Source organism: Xyrauchen texanus, chromosome 37 (assembly GCF_025860055.1).
Source record: "Xyrauchen texanus isolate HMW12.3.18 chromosome 37, RBS_HiC_50CHRs, whole genome shotgun sequence".
Taxonomy (NCBI): Eukaryota; Metazoa; Chordata; class Actinopteri; order Cypriniformes; family Catostomidae; genus Xyrauchen; species Xyrauchen texanus.
The window spans coordinates 16,384,200-16,405,303 of NC_068312.1; the positions used below are offsets into that span (position 1 = coordinate 16,384,200).

A 21,104-nucleotide genomic window follows, 5' to 3' on the forward strand; every position below is an offset into this window, starting at 1 on the left:
GGTTCTCTATCCCAAACCTTGACTGTTAAAGTAGTGGGGATATTGTGCTATAAGGACACGTTTGTTCTCATTCACCTTCAGCAGTTATTGAGTCTCTAATGGGAGGCACACGAGACACCCCCCCCTCCATCATATCGTAAGACCTCTTCAGCCCAACCAGGTCCCCACGACAGTCTTCCTTAGAATTATGACCTCCTACAAGTCAAACAAATGGAACAGTTAAAGGTTCTGCCTCAACTAATGAGGAATTTGCATGCTTTTGTGTACTTACGGTCAAAGGAAAGGATGTGTCCACTGATGCCCTCATAGACTACATGCCCTTTAGAAGGGGTGTCTTCTCTGCCTCTCTCTCTACTGGGGCTGTCCTCTGTGATCAGACGAGTTATTGTGCCCTTATACAAAACATCTGCAGGAGTGCCCTGAGAGAGATGAGACAAGTGTATTTTCAATTATTTTAAAATTGCGCTTAAGGGATGTTTCCTTCCAAGGTGCACATTTAATTTATCTGAAAAACCATTATATCGCACAGTGTGCGAAAAAGCCGTGTTTGTATCTCAAGTGTTCAAAAGAGCAAAATCGTCACTTACGGAGAAATTGCAGCCACTGTGACTGTTTTATTAATAAAATACTTGCAGTTTAGAGCATGCAAACAAAACACTAAAGAAGTTGTTTCATGTCTGGGAGCTACAGCACGTCACACGGTAGTTCTGGGGAGCACTGTGTGTGCGCATTCCTCCATCCTTATGACTTTCAAAAGTGTCAATAAACCTGCTCTTCGACACAGTTCAAGTTTGCATTTGACTCATTTGCTCCACAAACACTTAGCAGGCTTTGGATTTTCAGGACACCAGAGCAACATTTCAAATGCTATGACTGATCTGCTGGTTAGTCCAGTTATGAACAAATTATTCAGTCACATTACTTTTTTGATGCGCATCTTGTATTCCTAATAAATTCAAAAGAGTTTATTCTGTAAATTTGTTTCCATCATAGCTGATGCGCATTTATTATTAAATTTATTCACCTCAAGCGATCGCATACCTTTTGTATGTGCATTTTAGAGATTTTATTTGCATTACATTTACATTTACATTTATGCATTTGGCAGACGCTTTTATCCAAAGCGACTTACAATGGTCACAATGGTGGTGGCTGTGGGGTTAGAACCTGTGACCTTCTGATTAACAGCCCTGTGCTTTAGCCACTACACCACCATCAAGCATACAAATATATGGATTGAAAACCATGTGGATTGAAACTTCATCAACTAATGAAGTTAAGAAAACAACAGACCACATATGAGGTCCACCAAAGAAGATTACAATGATGAAAGAGACTATTTGAGAGGCTTGAGACATTTTATGGAAGGACAGTAAATAATGGGCTATGTCAGAAAAAAAAAAATGCTTTAGAGGTGGAGAAAGTAATTACGTACTATAAGTGAGATATTATGGACATTTATTTTTTTTTAAGAGTAATATGCATTGATGAATTTTTCACAATAACCAGGGACATTTATTACCAAAGTAAATAGGGTGATTTTTGATTTCATGTAGTCTTTTATGTGAACCAAATAGCAAAAAAAAATCAAAAAAAAAATCAGATGACTCATGCCGATCATTCTCTACTTCAGCTTGATGACCAATCCCCAAAGTCCTTTTAGGCAGACTACATGGCGCAAAGAGGATGGCAGGACTTCAGAGAGCAAAATCATTTATGGTAAATATGCAGAAAAAATATATTTATCTGGAGAATTATTAGCTTGTTTAAAATGGCATGTGTGTGCTTGACCTGGTTTCCTCCTTTTGTCTTGGCACTCAAAGAAATTTAGCAACTACTTTGTGCATGTGCCTAAAAATATAAGATTTTGAAGAACATATACATTTCAGTCAAATGTCTCCAAACTTTTGACTAGTCATGTAGTAAAAAACAGAAAAGAAAAGAGTGTTTGATCTCTAAGGGTTCATTTACTAATAATGAGGCTTGAAATTTAATCGTCAGACTGGATAGTATTTCAGCTTCACACATACTAGTTAAGAGGGACAGGGAGGCAGTGTATCTGACAGCTGCAGGTGACAGTGTTATCTGTCTGTATCTGGTGAACTGTTACTGACAATAGCCCCTTATCTCCCAATAAATCTCCCAAATGTCACACGTACACACAGTCAAACACAGGTCTTCTCACTGCACCACTTCACAAACACATGCAAACTTAACCACAGTCTGATTAAATACCTTAGCTCGCCCCCACCCATTCTGATTTGTTTGAGCATGTAATCTGTGTCACAGTAGGCCAGTTGGCATATTGAATGTGGGCATGTATGTGTGTGTGTTTAAGATCAGTAACACCAGGCTGCAATGAAACATGAAAACACATTAATAAAAAGGAGAAAACAGGACTGGACACCATGTACCTGTTGTTATGGCAACCTATTATTGGATATGTCAGTGTGATGCGTTATGGCTGTGACACACACTGCCTGTTCCATTTGCTTGTTTAAGAGCCAATTATCTGAGCTGAATGCTCACTGAAATTGTAAGTAATGTAAGTAATGGTAAGAATGAGAACATCACGTAACAAAAACACACTACTGCAGCAGAAATGTTAGTTACACATGTAACTGTGGTTCTGTGAATTCCAGATGACCGCCAGAGGCAGTGTAAACACAACTGGATTATCGCAGCGCCAGCCAGATAGGTCGAGAGAATATACCAACAAAGTCACAGAGTGACGTATGCTGAGCCCTGGGGGTTATAAACCAAAGTCGCTCAGCACTCTTTCTCGCGCATTCCGAGTGACCAAGATCTCTGGCGGTCATCCGGAATTCACAGAACCAAAGTTACATGTGTAACTAATGTTCTGTTTCATTCCTACTGACCGCCAGAGGCAGTGTAAACACTACTGGATGACCCATACCAACATAGTCATGAGGAATGCCACTGACCTGATGAAAAATGAAGGCCGCTCCTGAAGAACTGCAGAACTCACGGCATGATAAGCAGCAACGTTGACCTTATAAAACCTGGCAAACGTGCATGGAGATGCCCAGGTAGCGGCAGTGCAGAATGGCAAGTTAGCCCCCAGGGCAATGGTTGCCTTGCTGCCTTGTAAGCCAGTATAATAGTTTACACTATCCAGTTTGACAATCTCTGCTTCGACACTGGAGCACCTTTCTTCACACCACCATAGCAGACAAATAACTGGTCCGACTGTCTAAATTGAGCAGTAGTGTCCACATAACACTTCAAGGCACAAACAGGACACAAATGTTGAGCACTTGAATCAGACCCTGAAGAAGTCTGAAAAGAGGCCAGTTTTCCGTCAGCCATCCATCAGGATGCTGGTTAATGAACTGAGGAAGAAGGACTTTTGGAAGAAAAGAAGGATTATGTCGTAGGACCACCCCGAAGTCATACGGCAACCAACGCAAGCACAATTTGCTAACAGAGAGTGCGTGCAACTCACTGACTCGTTTCACAGAAGCAATAGCCAACAAAAAGGCAGACTTCAAGTTTAACCATTTCAAGTCAATGCTTTGCAAGGGCTCTGTAACGCAGTTCAATCGAAAGGAGGCGGCGAGAACCGGCTTGGCAATATAAATAATATTTTAATGATAAACTTAAAAAAAAAGCACAAACACACACATGACAGACACGTCCGTAAACAATCTCTCTCTCCCGCACCATCCTCCGCAGTCGGCCTTTATCCCTCTCGGAGGCTTGATTAGCCTGATAAGGGACTGGGTGTGTAGAATCACTGCCCGGCCCCACCCTCCACCCTGCCATGGGCTCAAACTGGGATGAGCAAAGGAATGCAAGCACGAGTGGCAAATCCCACACAGGAAAGTGAGGATTCCGAGCAGGCTTAAGACGGCGTGCACCCTTCAGAAAACTGCAGACAAGACTGTGAGATCAAAGAGAAGATCCATCAATTGGAACATGATATGCAGAAATCGCAGCGACATACACTTTCAACGTGGAAGCCGCTTTGCCCTCCTCCAGTAAATGTTGAAGAAAGCTTAAGATGCTAGGAATGTCACACGTTGCAGGATTGAGCCCCTGCTTCTCACACCGTGCAGAAAAAAGCCTCCAACGGGCAGCATAAATCTGTCATGTGGAAGAAGCCCTAGCATTGGAGATTGTGAATTACAATGTTCCGGAGAACCCAATGGCCAGACACAAAGCTGCAGGTGAGCTGGATCCGGGTGCCAGATGCTGGCCTCCATCTGGGAGAGGAGGTCCTTCCTGAGGGGAAGCTTCCATGGATTGCCTGACAGAAGTCTTAGAAACAAAGGAACCCATGGTCTAGCTGGCCATCGCGGTGCAACGAGTAGCACTCTGTGCTTGCACAGGGAGATCCTGTGTAACGCCTCCCATAACAGAGGGATGGGTGGAAACGCATATAGTAGGCAGTTCGGCCATTCGTGAGACAGTGCATCCTGGCCCAAGAAACCTGGAAACTTTTGTCCTTGCGAACCATAGACGTCAGTGAGTGGTCATCTCTGAAGCAAAAAGATCCACCTCTGCTCTTCCAAATCGAAGCCAGATCTCCTGCACAACATCTGGATGAAGTCTCCATTCTCCTGGATGTACATAATCCCTGGAAAGAGCATCCGCCGTCTGGTTGCATGCTACTGAAATATGAGCTGCCCTCAGTGAAGCGAGTCGCGGCTGGCACCATGTCAGGATCTCGTGCGTAAGCTGTAGAGACCTGTGGTATTTCTTGCCGCTCTGGTGGTTTAGATGGAACACTGTTGAGGTATTTTCTGACCGAACGAGAACATAGCGGCCAGCCAGGACTGGCATGAAATACTTTAAAGCCATGAACACTGCACGTAGTTCCAGCAGGTTGATATGTTCTGTGGCCTGGGTCGGTGTTCAGCACCCGCAAATACCCCTCTGGTTCCATGTTGCCCCCACCCTGTGAGGGAAGCATTGGTCGTGACCAACTCCCGTAGAGAGGGAACAACACCCAGGGGCACTCCTGTCTTCAACAACTCTACCTGCCTCCACCACCTCAAGGCCCGTAAGCAACGGTGAGAAATTGCAATCAGTCAATGGCGATGTCTGGTGGGATCTAGTTGCACAACTGAAGTGGTCTGAGGTGGAATAAACCCAGGGGAATCACCACTGTAGCAGCGGTTAACATCCCTATTAGTCGTAGGACTACCTGGTACTGCAAAGATACACCAAAGTGAAAGCGAGCCAAGAGTTGTAGAATGTTCGTCACACATTCTTGACAGGGAGGCAGACATTAGGTGGGAATTCAGGGTTATTCCTATGAACGTAGTGGTCTGTGTTGGACTCAGACAGCTCTTTTTCTCGTTCACAGAAAAACCCAACTTCTGCACATGTCTCAAAAGCAGTCTGGAGTCTTGCACAGTCTGTGGCGGTGATGGGGTTTTCCTGGCAAATGTCGATGAGGTGGCCGAAAAACTCTAGCATTCTCAGTAACACGAGGCCTTTGAGGGGGCTGTGACTGAGGTGTAGCGTGCTGGCGGAAATATTGCTCCGGTGTGGCATAGCGATGTCGGGTCTGAACTGCTGGCATCCTAAAAGGTAGGGTTGCGCTGTACCTGCGTCAGTTGATGAGTGGCCTCAGACAGCTTTACCCTCATTTCCAACAGTTCTGGAACATTAGGACCAAAAAGATGTCCGGGAATTAATGGAAGATCTCTCAAGGTTTCTTACAGTCCTCAGGTAACCGTGCTTGGTGGCGGGCTGCCAGAAGCGTGGCTGCAAGACTGCCTAGCTTGCAGGTTACATGGCCCATTGCCAATCGAGCCGTTTGCAGAAACTGTGAAATTGAAGGATCAACATTTGCTGGTTCTAGCGTACTGGTAGCAGCAAGAAGTAACTGACAGATTGTGTTTTCTGCACGAGTTATGTAGGCAAAAGACTTGTATGCCTTTTTTAGTAATGAATCTGTGCAACCACATTGCGCACTGGGACATCGCACGTTCCCTCGTACAGCCTCGTCAGGAGACACCACCAAAGCTGCAACAGGCTGCTCTATTTCTGGAGCACGACTCACCCCGATGGAATCTGTTCAGCCATAGATGCTAACGTCTGAGCAATCTTTGAGCGCCGTTTAGGTGGACCAGAACCTGTGAGGGCATTTAAAAATTCAGGCACAAAATCTTTACATGGTGGCATGGCAAAAGAAGTCACAGCTGTGGCCTTCCTGAAAAAGACTTTGCTTTGGGCAGATTGGACAGGTGACTCATCAAGTCCTAGACGAGCAAGTGCCATTCGAAGCACAGCCAAAGTATCATCAGAAGAGGGCTGGGCCTGTCCAGATGACAGAACTGACCCCCCACTAGACCCCTCCGCTGCTGTGAAAACCAGTGAAAACATCCTGAGGTGATGGTTGTGCCGCAACATCCACAGCATTCCCATGATCATGAAAAAAGCACATCCAAGTCAGAGTGATGTGAAAAAATTAGGGGAATCAAGAGACTCTTCCCCAGTTCCACAATTCTGAACATTCTCATCCTCCTGTGTCATCTTCACAGGTGTAGCAAGTTGAAGCAAGTGAAGCAGGCGTTTCAGCTCCGCCATCTCTGAAGAAAGCACAGAAACCGCCTTAGAAAGTGAATTTTCCTCAACACGCGAATGTTCATCACTTCGCGATGTGGCCCTCCTCTTAGATGGGATGGGAGAGCCGGCTGCCGCAGACGCCCTGCGCTTCTGAGTGAGAGAAGGGGCTACGTCTAACTGCCCGAGTTTCAGCGTTTAATTGGGGTCTAACTCAGCAAGATGGAGCCGCCATTCCGACATAGGTAAAAGACTACAGCCGCCATTCCGACATAGGTAAAAGACTACAGTGCAGACACAGGTCCATGAGAGCCTCTCTCAGATGTTGAACACCCAAAAGCGTTGGGGCAGATGTCATGACTGTCGTCCGGGACAAGATTATTAGGGCACAGCTTACAAGTCAGTGGGAAACCAGTGGCAATCGAGCTGTGAGCCATAGTTACTCGCTAATAACACCTTCGGATAGAACCGTAAGGTTTACGTCAAGCAGAATGATGGTAATGAAGCAGAAGACAGGAAAATAATAATTATATAATTCATCCGGGTGAACAGACAGGTAATGTCAAGAAATATCTCACGAAAAGAGAAATAAATATCTAAAATGGCTGATGGATTGAACCGAGAGGCGCAGAGTATCACATAAGTTAAGAAAAAAAGTTCAGAACAACTGAACCAGCCACCGGATAGCACAGAGAAGCACAGAGTGTTACCGACGAAAAGGAATGAAACTGACCAAAACGCTGCTAAAACGCTTCAAATCCGTTGAAGTGGCGTAGATGCGCGCTGACACAGCTTGTGAGGACGATATCTTGCTGCTCTTGTAAGCTGCACTTGACAGCGCAATATATCACTTAACCAAAACAACCTATCTCAACCAGGCGAGAAAGCGAAAGAGGCAGAGTGCTGAGCAACTGTGGTTTATAACCCCCAGGGCTCAGCTTACGTCACTATGTGATTTTGTTGGTATATTCTCTCGACCTATCTGGCTGGCGCTGCGATAATCCAGTAGTGTTACATTGCCTCTGGCGGTCAGTAGGAATGAAACAGAACTCCAAATGCAAATTATTCAAGTGAGCACTGACCACATAGAGACCATATATTGTTATATTGAGGAAGACTTCTTTTACCTGAGTGATGGAACCTCCTCGATATGACACAGGAGGTTCTTGATGCATGCGTGTGCCAGGGATGCCCTTTGTAATGCTGCCACCCTGAACAGCTGGCATGGGCCCTGTGTGAAAACATTAATGATGTATATTCCTTATGCATTTAAAATTCTCCAAAAATAAAGTCTGTCATCATTTACTCATTGTTATTATTTCCTTAGAGGAACACAAAAGGAGATGTTAAACAGAATGTTAGCCTCAGTCATCATTCACTATCAACGCATCTTTTTTCAATATAAATCTGTCTACCATTATAAATATTTCACCACGTATAAAGATTTGGGTTTGTATTGTGTCTTTTTTTTTTGTTTAATGTTTGTTACATACTGTAAATGTATCACCTCATTTTAGTTTAATGCATTATTACAGCTGTTAGAAGTGCATTATTCTCTCTCTGTTTCATCAGGATTACCGTAAACACTCATTTCAACTGTCAACATGTAATATATGCAAGTGAATTGTATTATCTTTTAATAAAATCAGCATTCAGGATGGGACAATATTTTTATTTCATGATTCGATAAATATGAAATTTTGTTAAATTGTTATGTTTGCGCACAATGCACATTATAATTTCTCATTAAAATAATGTTCTTTTATACACAATATAAATGCCCAAAGTTCAAATAATAAGCATTTTTAATTTACCTTTCTCTATAACAGGGTTCCCCAATTAGTTTTCACCAAGGGCCAAAATCTGTCAACAATACAATGTCAAGGGCCACGGCCCTCAATGTAATGACAAAGTGTTTGTGCTGCTGCTATTATTATTAATATTACTGTTATTATTATTGCCATTGTTCTTTTTATTATTAAAAAGCTTGGCATAAATATTTTTTTAATAGTTATTTTTCTCAGTAATAGTAGCCTGTTTTATTTATACAAACAATTGTGAACACTTTGTTTGTATACATGTACACAAAACTATACAACTTTGTTGAAACAAAATTTTTTTTAAAGAACAATCTGGATGTCCATGTACTCCATGCGAGTCAACTGTTGCTCATCTACCCAAAATGCATCAACACCGTGGAAAGAACATAATGAAACAGTAATGCCAAATTAGGTAAATAAATGCTTTAACAGCATTCAGTACATACATCTCTAGCATTGTCAGCTGGGCAGGAGGCTGATATAAATGTTTGTAGAACAGCAACAGCACTGCCTACTGTACAGGGGTGTTAACCTTTAACCTCAGGCCTTTAGCGTGGGCCAAACTTTTGTCTCTTGTGGGCCGGATGTGGCCCCGAAGCTGCCTTTTGAGGAACCCTGCTCTATAAGAAAAGACCACAAACCAATAACCCTTCAAAAATAGTGGGCTACATTCAGGCTGATCAGGTGTAGAACAAGCAATAGAACTGAACAGGACCTGTTTTTTATTAATTTGTTATCATTATTATAATCACGTTTAACTTATTAAAATATATGAAAATTCTACATTCTATAAATTAACATTATATCAATCAACTGTATATATAATTGTACAGTTAAAGTATAAAGTTTATATAAACCTTAGTCAAATACTTTTAAACTAAATTTTTCACAATTCTTGACATTTAATCGTAGAAAACATTGACCGTCTTAGGTCAGTTAGGATCAATAATTTATTTTAAGAATGTGAAATGTCAGAATAATAGTAAAGAGAATTATTTATTTCAGCTTTTATTCCTTTCATCACATTCACAGTGGGTCAGAAGTTTAAATAGTATTTGGTAGCAGTGCCTTTAAATTGTTTAACTTTGGACAAACATTTTGGGTTGCCTTCCACAAGCTTCTCACAACAAGTCGCTGGAATTTTGGCCCATTCCTCCAGACAGAACTGGTGTAACTGAGTCAGGTTTGTAGGCCTCCTTGCTTGCACACACTTTTCATTCTGCCCACAAATTTTCGGATAGAGGTCAGGGTTCTGTGGTGGCCACTCCAATACCTTGAATTTGTTGTCCTTGAGCCATTTTGCCACAACTTTGGAGGTATGCTTGGGGTCAATGTCCATGTGGAAGACCCATTTGTGACCAAGCTTTAACGTCCTGGCTGATGTCTTGAGATGTTGCTTCAATATATCCACATAATTTTCCTTCCTCATGATGCCATCTATTTTGTGAAGTGCACCAGTCCCTCCTGCAGCAAAGCACCCCCACAACATGATGCTGCCACCCCCATGCTTCATGGTTGGGATGGTGTTCTTCGGCTTGCAAGCCTCACTCTTTTTCCCTCCAAAAATAACGATGGTCATTATGGCCAAACAGTTAAATGTTTGTTTAATCAGACCAGAGGACATTTCTCCAAGGTCTTTGCCCCCATGTGCTCTTTCAAGCTGTAGTCTGGCTTTTTCATGGCAGTTTTGTAGCAGTGGGTTCTTCCTTCCTGAGCAGACTTTCAGGTTATGTTGATTTATGACTAATTTTACTGTGGATATAGATACTTGTCTACCTGTTTCCTCCAACATCTTCACAAGGACCTTTGCTGCTGTTCTGGGAATGATTTGCACTTTTCGCACGAAACTACGTTCATCTCTAGGAGACAGGATGCGTCTCCTTTCGGAGTGGTATGATGTCTGTGTGGTCCCATGGTGTTTATACTTGTGTACTATTGTTGTACAGATGAACGTGGTACCTTCAGGCTTTTGGAAATTGCTTCCAAGGATGAACCAAACTTGTGGAGGTCCAAAATTTCTTTTATTTTCTGAGGTCGGTTGATTTCTTTAGATTTTCACATGATGTCAAGCAAAGCGGCACTGAGTTTGAAGGTAGGCCTTAAAATACAAGTACCTCCAATTCAGTACACCACCTATCAGAAGCTAATTGCCTAAACACTTGACATAATTGTCTGAAATTTTCCAAGCTCCTTAAATGCACAGTTAACTTAAGTGTATGTAAACTTCTGACCCACTGGAACTGTGATATAGTCAATTAAAGTGAAACAATCTGTCTGTAAACAATTGTTGGAAAAATTGCTTGTATCATTCACAAAGTAAATCAAAAAAGTTTGCTAATATGAAATATGTGGAGTGGTAAAAAAAAAGAAAAGAGTTTTAATGACTTCAACCTAAGTATATGTACATAAACTTCTGACTTCAACTGTATAACAAGCGCAAAAATCGTACTGTCACTTTAAGAATGCAACGTCATCACAGAGACTCGTTTATTAACAAGAAGTCCTGTTTTATTTTTATTTTTTACTTTTTTATCTGACTATAAAGAAAGGAAGGGATATTAAAAAAACGAATTTTTTTAATGAAAGTGGAGTATGGGATCTCATCTTTATTGGAAACACGGAATACATTTTCTGTTTTAATCTCAAGCCCTTATAACAAAACAAAGCAATTTTCCAGGTATTCCAGTTCTTACATTTTTAATAGCTAAACCCTGCAAAGAGTGTAGAAAAATGAAGTGATAGAGAGATTTGAGACATGCCTCAATACGGTTTGTATGAAATTCGATATATCATCCCATGCCTAATCAGCATACATACAGGTGAAACTCGAAAAATTAGAATATCGTGCAAAAGTTCATTAATTTCAGTAATTCAACTTAAAAGGTGAAACTAATATATTATATAGACTCATTACAAGCAAAGTAAGATATTTCAAGCCTTTATTTGATATAATTTTGATGATTATGGCTCACAGCTTATGAAAACCCCAAATTCAGAATCTCAGAAAATTAGAATATTACATGAAATCAATAAAAAAAAAGGATTTTAAATACAGAAATGTCGGCCCTCTGAAAAGTATAATCATGCATATGTACTCAGTACTTGGTTTGGGCCCCTTTTGCATTAATTACTGCCTCAATGCGGCGTGGCATGGATGCTATCAGCCTGTGGCATTGCTGAGGTGTTATGGAAGACCAAGATGCTTCAATAGCGGCCTTCAGCTCTTCTGCATTGTTTGGTCTCATGTCTCTCATCTTTCTCTTGGCAATGCCCCATAGATACTCTATGGGGTTCAGGTCAGGCGAGTTTGCTGGCCAATCAAGCACAGTAATACCATGGTCATTGAACCAGGTTTTGGTACTTTTGGCAGTGTGGGCAGGTGCCAAGTCCTGCTGGAAAATGAAGTCAGCATCTCCATAAAGCTTGTCTGCTGAAGGAAGCATGAAGTGCTCTAAAATGTCCCGGTAGACGGCTGCGTTGACTCTGGACTTAATAAAGCACAGTGGACCAACACCAGCCGATGACATGGCTCCCCAAACCAACACGGACTGTGGAAACTTCACACTGGACTTCAAGCATCTTGGATTGTGTGCCTCTCCATTCTTCCTCCAGACTCTGGGACCTTGGTTTCCAAATGAGATGCAAAATTTGCTCTCATCAGAAAAGAGGACTTTGGACCACTGAGCAACAGACCAGTTATTTTTTTCTTTAGCCCAGGTAAGACGTTTGACATTTGAAGCCCATGTCCAGGACCCGTCTGTGTGTGGTGGCTCTTGATGCAGTAACTCCAGCCTCAGTCCACTCCTTGTGAAGCTCCCCACACATTTGAATGGCCTTTTCCTGACAATCCTCTCCAGGCTACAGTCATCCCTGCTGCTTGTGCACCTTTTTCTTCCACACTTTTCCCTTCCACTTAACTTTCTATTAATGTGCTTTGATACAGCACTTTGAGAACATCCAACTTCTTTTGCAATTACCTTTTGAGGCTTTCCCTCCTTGTGGAGGGTGTCAATGATGGTTTTCTGCACAACTGTCAGGTCAGCAGTCTTCCCCATGATTGTGAATTCAACTGAACCAGACTGAGGCTCATTTAAAGGCTCAGGAACCCTTTGCAGGTGTTTAGCTGATTAGAGTGTGACACTTTGAGCCTACAATACTGAACCTTTTCACAATATTCTAATTTTCTGAGATTCTGAATTTGGGGTTTTCATAAGCTGTAAGCCATAATCATCAAAATTATATCAAATAAAGGCTTGAAATATCTTACTTTGCTTGTAATGAGTCTATATAATATATTAGTTTCACCTTTTAAGTTGAATTACTGAAATTAATGAACTTTTGCACAATATTCTAATTTTTCAAGTTTCACCTGTATGTAATCACATTTCTGATTCATGTTACATCTACCAAAATATAATCTTAAATAGCAGCAGTTAAGATTTGGTAAGATTGTCAAGTCCAAATTCCAAGCTTTTAAATGACACATATTTTTCTAAATGACAAGCTTTTAATCAATTAGCTAGCAGTTCCAGGCTAAAAGATTTATTTTAAAATTATTAAAATTTGTACAGCGACTGAAACGAGATGACAGTGATTTGTCCTAAACTCACCCCGTGACGTAGCACTGTCCTGTGTGGAGAGATTCTCAGCCTGGGAGGAAGAGGCCCCGTGAGGAGACAACTGCTCTTGTTTAACCATCGGAAACCCAGCTGAGGAGAAAGAGAGGTAAAAAATGGAAAACTATCTGACTAGATGATATGTGATCGCTCACAGTAAAGACTCACCCATTTTCCTCTGGTCCATCCAGGACAGAGCCAGGGAGCCCGGAACTGGGATTTTACCGTGCTCAGAGCCATGAGATGGGTTGTGCAATTGTACCGGAGTACCCTGCGATATAATAAAAGAAAATGAACACTTAAAAGAAGAATATAAGAATGTACTGTACAGAATACTGATGAAAGGATCATGTAATAATACTTCTGTAAAACAACATTAGCACTTCAATAGCAAAGGTATGGATGGGCTACTCTTACCTGTGTGATGGAGCCACAAGGTTTGGCAGAGGAGATTAGAGGTGGTGGTTCTGGGATATGGAGAGGTCGCACTGCAGCCATTCTCTCCTGTGACTGCAGAGTGGGAGTCAATGCTGGAAGAGTAAAGAAATAAAAATAGAATCATGTTGAGATTTTTATTATAATATTGAAGAAAGTTTTTGCCTCTAAATATGCAAAAAGGTTTTTACTGACATGTATATTTGCAAGATTTGACAGGAAATTATGGTGGGAAGGGATCAGGGAAAAGACTAGATCAAATGTAGGTACTGACAAGCTTAATTACACTCACCGACCACTTTATTAGGTACACCTGTATATCTACCTCATGTGATTATCTAATCAGCCAATTGTGTGGTAGCAGTGCAATGCATAAAATTATGCAGATACATTAATGTTCACATCAACCATCAGAATTATCTCAGTTTTAAAAGCATAAACATGTTGCCACTGTCAATAGCGGTCAGTCCAGTCAGTTTAGTGAAAAATAGCCAACTAAGAATGGCTTAAACTTCTAGAATCCATGTCTTCATCAGAGTCTTGAGACATCAAATGTTGCTATGGTTATAAGTATGTCAATTACATTAAATTTGAAAGTGACTCCTGTATAGTATTCCTAACACACACAGAATGGTAATCTAGGAAATTTACTCCTGCATTTAAATATGGTTGTCAGTCCCAAAACGTTGCGGTGTGTACTAGACCACAGCTAGCACAGAGCTGATGAAGCTGTGGATGTTGTCTTACAGGGGTTAAAGTGTAGCAGCTGTTCGTGGCTGATTTTGGCAATTTCCCTGGGAGAGAGCTGGTATGGTGACATCACTGGCCGCCCGAGACCTACAGCCCGAACATCATCAGGAATCTTTTTACCATCCGCAAAAGGAGAGTACGGCCGGGATTTATCTGCACACATGGACACACATAAAAAACACACTCATATGATACAAGAAACCATCTAAACAAATGAATACCACAATTACTTATTTTTTGCGTAGGTGAAAATGACAAAGCTCAATCAGCACAACCCCTGCATCAAAAGCAGCAATTTCCAGTGTGAAAACACACACAGACAGCCCAGTTATTCAGATCCTTTCTCTCTCTCAAACACAGATCATCAGGCTTATATCAAAATATTGCAAGCTGAAACCTGCGAGCATAGCAGCATGCAAACACATCTGCAAAGCATTCACACTCCCAGAAATCAACACGCTTGATTAGAGTCTGCTCCAACAGTATGTGTGTGTAGTTGTGTAAACCTACGTAATCCATGAAGCAGAGCCTGAAGCCATCTCTCGTTCCCCTCCAGCTCTGCAGGGACAGACACACTGCAGCTCAACACATGGCCATGAATCTCTCTCCCTCTCCATGTACTCAAAAGGAGCAGTGCTCAGGGCCTAAACTGAACTTAACTAAGAGCAATTTCCCTGTTGAGGACTCATTTGGCATGTAATAAAACTGTGAAACCACCACATCCAACAAAAGATGTCTCTGTCTCGGTCCTTGTCCATTTCATTCTCTTTTAAAGGAATCGTTCACCCAAAAATGAAAATATGCTGATATGTTACTCCAAGATGTAAATTACCTTCTTTATATTTCACACAAACTTATCGATTAACTCCAGAAGACATTACTTAATCGGCTGGAGTTGTGTGAATTACTTTGATGCTGCCTAAATGTGCTTTTTGGACCATCAAAAAGAATCTCCGTTCTCTTTCATCCCAAAGGTGTTCAATAGGGTTGAGGTCAGGGCTCTGTGCAGGCCAATCAAGTTCTCCATACCAAACTCATCCAACCATGCCTTTATGGACCTTGCTTTGTGCACTGGGGCACAGTCATGCTGGAACAGAAAAGGGCAAACTGTTTCCACAAAGTTGGAAGCCTAGAGTCTTCCAAAATGTCTAGGTAAGCTGAGACATTAACATTTCCCCTCAGTGGAACGAAGGGGCCTAGGCCAACCCCAGAAAAACAACCCCATAGCATTATCCCTCCTCCACCAAACTTTAAAATGCAGTACGGCAAGAAACATTCTCATCCATCATACTTCCAGATTGAGAAGCGTGATTCATCACCCCACAGAACACATTTCCAATGCTCCAGTGTCCAGTGGCGGCATGCTTTACACCACTCCATCCGACAATTGGGATTGTACTTGGTGATATAAGGCTTATACAGCTGCTCGACCATGGAAACCCATGCCATGAAGCTCCCGGCGCACAGTTTTTGTGCTGATGTTAATGCCAGAGGAGGTTTGGAACTCAGCAGACAACTTTTACACACTATGCGCCTCAGCACTCGGCAACCCCGCTCTGTAACTTTATGTGGTCTGCCACTTCGTGGCTCCCAATCGCTTCCACTTTGCAATAATACCACTTACAATTGATCATGGAATATCTAGGAGGGAAGAAATTTCACAAACTGACTTGTTGCAACGGTGGCATCCTATTACAGTACCACGCTCTATTTCAGTGAGCTCTTTAGAATGACCCATTCTTTCACAAATGTTTGTAAAGTCAGACTGCATGGCTAGGTGCTCTATATTATATACCAGTGGCAATGGGACTGAATGAAACACCTGAATTCAGTGATTAAGAGGTGTGGCCCAATTCTTTTGTCCATAGAGTGTACATCTTGGATGGCCTGAGTGTGAGTAAATTATCAGCAAATTACAATTTTTGGGTGAACTATTCCTTTAAAGGGCTTTTCCTCTATTTTTGGCACATTGTAATAAGTGGATACTTATTTTTATATCATGGGCAAAATTGTAAATCTATAAACGTTTGTATGCACTCTTAAAGAGATAGATTTAATAAGTCAAGTCCCGATACCTTTTCTTTTTTTTTTGAGAACGAGTACAGCACTCAAAAGGCAACAAAGCAATCGCTCTCTTGCTTAATAATGTGCACAGACCCACAAACACACACATCAGCACTTGCTTTATTGGTGCAGAAGACACAACATGGAGAGGGGTAGAATAAAATAATGAAGTAAAACGACAGAGGTTGAAAAAGACTTGGGAAACACCGGGTGGGTGACTAAAAAAAAAATCAGCTTACCCTCTCTCTCTCTGTCGGAGACACCGGGACTGCGGGTCCCGATACGTGGGCTGCTGGAGTCCCTGCCACCTGGATAATGCTGAGATTTGGTTTGCTGTGGCTGCTGCTGTTTGGCCTCCTGGGAGGATTCATGCGCCATGGTAATCTGTTGCTGGTACAATGCAAGGGCGTGGGACATGGCCTGCTGCTTTCCAAGCAAAACACCCTGGTTACCACCACCCGCTACCGAAACTTCCGGCATCTAAAGAAATACACACAAAATAGTTCTTCTATATCACCACCATATTTTCAGGGTTGCTGCAAAGTAAATAAAATCAAATGTAAGACTTTTTTTAAGACCTGAACAAATAAAATTTATACTGTATCCCCATACAAAAACAAACCCACAGAATCTCAAAATTAATCAAGTATCACATACTCAATAACGTACACACATTCAACTTGGCCCTTAACATTGCTTCTCAGTGAGGTGTCGTGTGGAGCCATGTGAGGTTCGGAACTGTGAACTGCGAGCTCGGCGCACTTTGCTAGTTTAAACACTATTATTGTCATAAACCGGTGAGATTCAATACACTCTGTTCCTTAACTGTTCTAGGAAGTAGTGTCCAGAGTGTCAAACAATTCAAAATCTTCAGGCTCTGGAGACATTAAAAGACACTTACGTACATGCTCAAGTTGAAGCCCCTGACAAGGCAACGAACCAGGGAGCGTGAGGGAAGTGCGTTGAAGTGCGAGAAATTCTGCGAGAAACGTTGAATATGGAGAAATAACGTCCATATTGTTGGAATTCCTGAGGGAGCAGAGGGTCAGAATATGGTGGAATTCCTGGACAGGCACTTTCAGAGTCTGCTCGACATAGCAGGCCATAAACTGGAAATCGAGCGAGCTCACAGGGATTCGGCTCGGCGATCCGCTGAGGAAGACAGGCCCCGATCAATTCTGGCCAAATATTTTAGCTCATCCTATGAAGATCTTGTGTTACGTGAGGCGAGGAGTAAAGAAAGGCTTTCTTGGAAAAACCACAGCATTTTCTTGTTCCCAGACTTTGCGAATTCAACGAGAAACGTGAGTTTGCAAGAATCCCTTACATCAACGCAAGGTCGCTTTTGCACTGATGTTCCCAGCCAAATTGAGAATAGATGCCAAGGGTGGACGTTACATGTCCACAGTAAGCATTGTCTTTCATAAAGTCAATGGAGTGTGTAAGTTATTTTGTGGTACTCAAGTTGCAGCCAAGTGCAAGCCACTCACTGAACATTCACTTGACTGTTCGAGGAACTGAGAGCCTGTTTTGTTTCTTTTTGTGCTTATGCCTCCTATTAGCTGGAGTTTGTTTGTGGAATATTTCTTACAGGATATTGGAGTGATTAAGTCATTTGTTGCACTCATATAGCAACCGAATGAGCTGGCTCACTGAACATTCATTTAACTGTCCAAGGAATATTATCTTTTTTTGTTCTTTTTTTCGGCTGGTTCCACCTAGCGGTTGGAGTTTGTTTTGTGGAGAACAACATCTTCGGGACAGTTATGCGGATGAATCTACGTGTTCTATGTGTTTATTTATCCTTGTTGTGTAATTCTGTTTAAATTTTTTTATAATAACACCGGACTTGAGCATTCCGAAGGCAAAGTTGTCGCAGATGCTCTCGTAGGCATATATGCACTGTTTGAGTTTAGAGTGATGCAAGGGGTTAGTTTCTTTTTTCTGTTTGTTTGATTCTGGGGGAAGTTCAGAGTTTGATTGTTGCTCTAATATTGGAATGTGTTTTTATAATTTTGTTTTTGACACACAATTTATATTTTCTCATATGTCAAAATGTAAAATGTTTATATGAGTGGATTGTCTCTGTCCACGTGGAATATGAATGAGTTGGGGCACCCCATAAAATGGAAGGTTATTTCTCTTCTTAAGCATAAGAAATGTGATATAATGTTTCTTCAAGAAATGCTGCAGGAAGCTGAAAAATTTGGGAAGATATGGGGTGGACAGGTTTTCTTTAGTGCTGGCTCAAGTAAGAGCAGGGGAGTCATTACACTGATAAGTAAGCATCTACAATTCAAATATCAAAAACAGATTAAAGATAAATTAGGAAGAGTAATTATTGTTTTAGAGGAAATACAGGGGCAAAGTCTTATTTTGGCTAATATTTACACACCTAACATTGATGATCAGGCTTTTTTATAGATCTTGAAGGGATGTTTCAAGCGTTCTGGCACCCCTCATGATACAATATTGGGAAGAGACATTAATCTTTTGATGACTCAGTCCTTCCTCATGGTGAAGCAAAAGTGTGCAAGCCCCGTAGAGCTTTTGAACCCATCTGGTAGGGGCTATAAAAAAATTTTTATCAGTCCATAACTTTTATTCTAGAATAGATTATTTTATTTTTTATATATCTAAACCCCTCATTTCATCTGTTGTTGATTGCTCAATTGGAAACATCTTAGTCTCAAATCACGCCCTGGTGAGTATAGATGTGTTGCCACATACAGGGAAAAATAAATCTAGTAATATAGTTGCCGATTTAATGATTTCCAACAAATGTTAAAGACTGAAATCAATGGTTATATGGAGACCAACTGGTCGTTAGTATCCTCTGTGGGCATGGCTTGGGAGGCACTTTAGGTGGTTCTTAGGGGTCGGAGCATACATTATGCCTCATTCATTAAAAAATCCAAAGCACAAGCACTCGTGGAGTTGGAAGGGAATATTAAAAGTGCAGAGGCAGAGCTAAAGTGCTGAATGTCATCTGATGGCCTCAGAGAATTAACCCGATTGAAATACAGATATAATATAATTTTGTCATGGAAGGTGGAGTTTTGTCTATTCAGGGCAAGACAGTCATACTTTGAGTTGGGGGACAAAACAGGGAAGCTTTTGGCTAAATATATAAAGCAGAGAGTGTCTTTTTCTACCATTCCCTCAGTGAAATCTGCTGGTGGTGAAATATTTACCTTAGCCAATGATATTAATAATGCTTTTTAAGAATTCTATCTCGATCTTTATAGTTCCACGTTTACGTCTATTGATGAAGATATTATAAAGTTTTTGGAATCATTAGAACTCCCTAAACTGATGACTGAGCAAAACAATTCTCTTGATTCTGAGATAATCTTGGAGGAGCTTGGCGAGGTAATAAAGCCTTGCTTACAGGCAAGGCTCCGGGGCCAGATGGCTTTGCCACTGTATTTTTTTATCTTATGCTACAGAACTGGGTTGTTTATATGGAAACATTAAATGGAAAGCTTCAACCAACCATGACACAAGTCTGATCAGTCTGATTCTTAAAAAGGATAAAGATCCAAGTGAGTGTAAGAGTTACTGTCCAATTTCCCTGATCTAGCTTGATGTAAATAATTTTTGGCTAACCGATTAAGTTATGACATCTCTTATATAGATCAGGTGGGGTTTATTCAGGACCGCAGCTCTTCTGATAACATTAGGTGCTTCATTAATATCATGTGGTCAGTGGCGAATGATCAGACTCCGGTCACTACCATCTCACTTGATGCTGAAAAGGCGTTTGATATGGTAGAATGGGATTATCTTTTTATGATTTTGGAATTATACGGGTTCGGGAATACTTTTATTGGATGGATTATGTTTCTTTATAGACACCCGGTAGCAGCGGTACAAACAAATGAATTAATTTCTGATTATTTTACTGGATATGGGCACCCGGCAGGGTTGCCCTCTTTCCCCAATATTGTTCTGTCTTGCCCTGGAACCATTAACAGCTGCGATAAGAAAGGAAGATGATTTTCCAGGGGTGGTGGCGGGAGGTATGGCGCATAAACTTTTGCTTTACGCAGATTATATTTTATTATATGTCTCCAACCCCACTAGATCTATGCCTTGCCTCCACAGAATTATTAATTCCTTTTCTAAGTTCTCAGGATACAGAGTCAATTGGTCTAAATCCAAAGCTTTAGCTCTGACAGTGTACTGCCCAGTAACAGCTTTTCAGCTGCGCGCCTTCCAGTGGCCCTAACAGGGCATTAAGTATTTGGGCATTTTATTCCCAGCAAACTTGTGTGATTTAGTTAATTTTGACCCCTTAATAAAAAGGTTTTCGAGTGCTGTGGGCAGGTGGGCTTCATTACATTTATCCATGATTGGGAAGGTTAATGTTATTAAAATGAATTGTATTCCAAAATTCAACTAACTGCTACAATCTCTCCATGTAGGTGTCCCCCTCTCTTATTTCAAGCAATTTGATAGCATAGCGAATCCTTCATTTGGAATGGTAAGTGTCCCAGATCAAAAAGTTTCATAGGCAGATTGACAAAGGTGAGCTAGGCCTACCCAAGATTTTGTTTTATTGTTATGCATTCGGTCTCAGACATTTGGCTCATTGGTCGCGTCTACCTGGTTTTGTATTGAACTGGAAGTTCTTGCCTTTATTTCGCCATTGCAAAGCATTTCTATCAAACTAACCGGATAAGTTATACCCCGTTATCTCGCATTTGCACTAGGTTTGGACAAAAGTGTCCAGTGTTTTTAATTCGGACATTTATATAAATGTTGCTTCGAGCATATGGCTGAACCCAAAATTATGAATGAATAAGTCCCCTTTCTGCTGGTCAGAGTGGATTTTAAGGGGGGTTGCTACACTCGGGGACCTAAATGAGAGTGAGAGTTT

The 21,104-nt window shown here is 41.4% G+C and overlaps 1 protein-coding gene across 1 annotated transcript in view; it reads right to left on the reverse strand.

The window, feature by feature from the left end:
- LOC127630694 (nuclear receptor corepressor 2-like) overlaps positions 1-21,104 on the reverse strand; it is a 168,849-nt gene that overhangs the window by 20,358 nt on the left and 127,387 nt on the right. The window contains exons 23-31 of the mRNA XM_052108404.1: positions 16,462-16,702; positions 14,669-14,716; positions 14,156-14,311; positions 13,391-13,503; positions 13,142-13,244; positions 12,968-13,066; positions 7,665-7,768; positions 272-419; positions 76-195 (exon numbers count right to left, since the gene is read on the reverse strand). Of these exons, the coding sequence (XP_051964364.1) occupies positions 76-195; positions 272-419; positions 7,665-7,768; positions 12,968-13,066; positions 13,142-13,244; positions 13,391-13,503; positions 14,156-14,311; positions 14,669-14,716; positions 16,462-16,702 (1,132 nt within the window). The remainder of the gene's footprint in view (positions 1-75; positions 196-271; positions 420-7,664; positions 7,769-12,967; positions 13,067-13,141; positions 13,245-13,390; positions 13,504-14,155; positions 14,312-14,668; positions 14,717-16,461; positions 16,703-21,104) is intronic.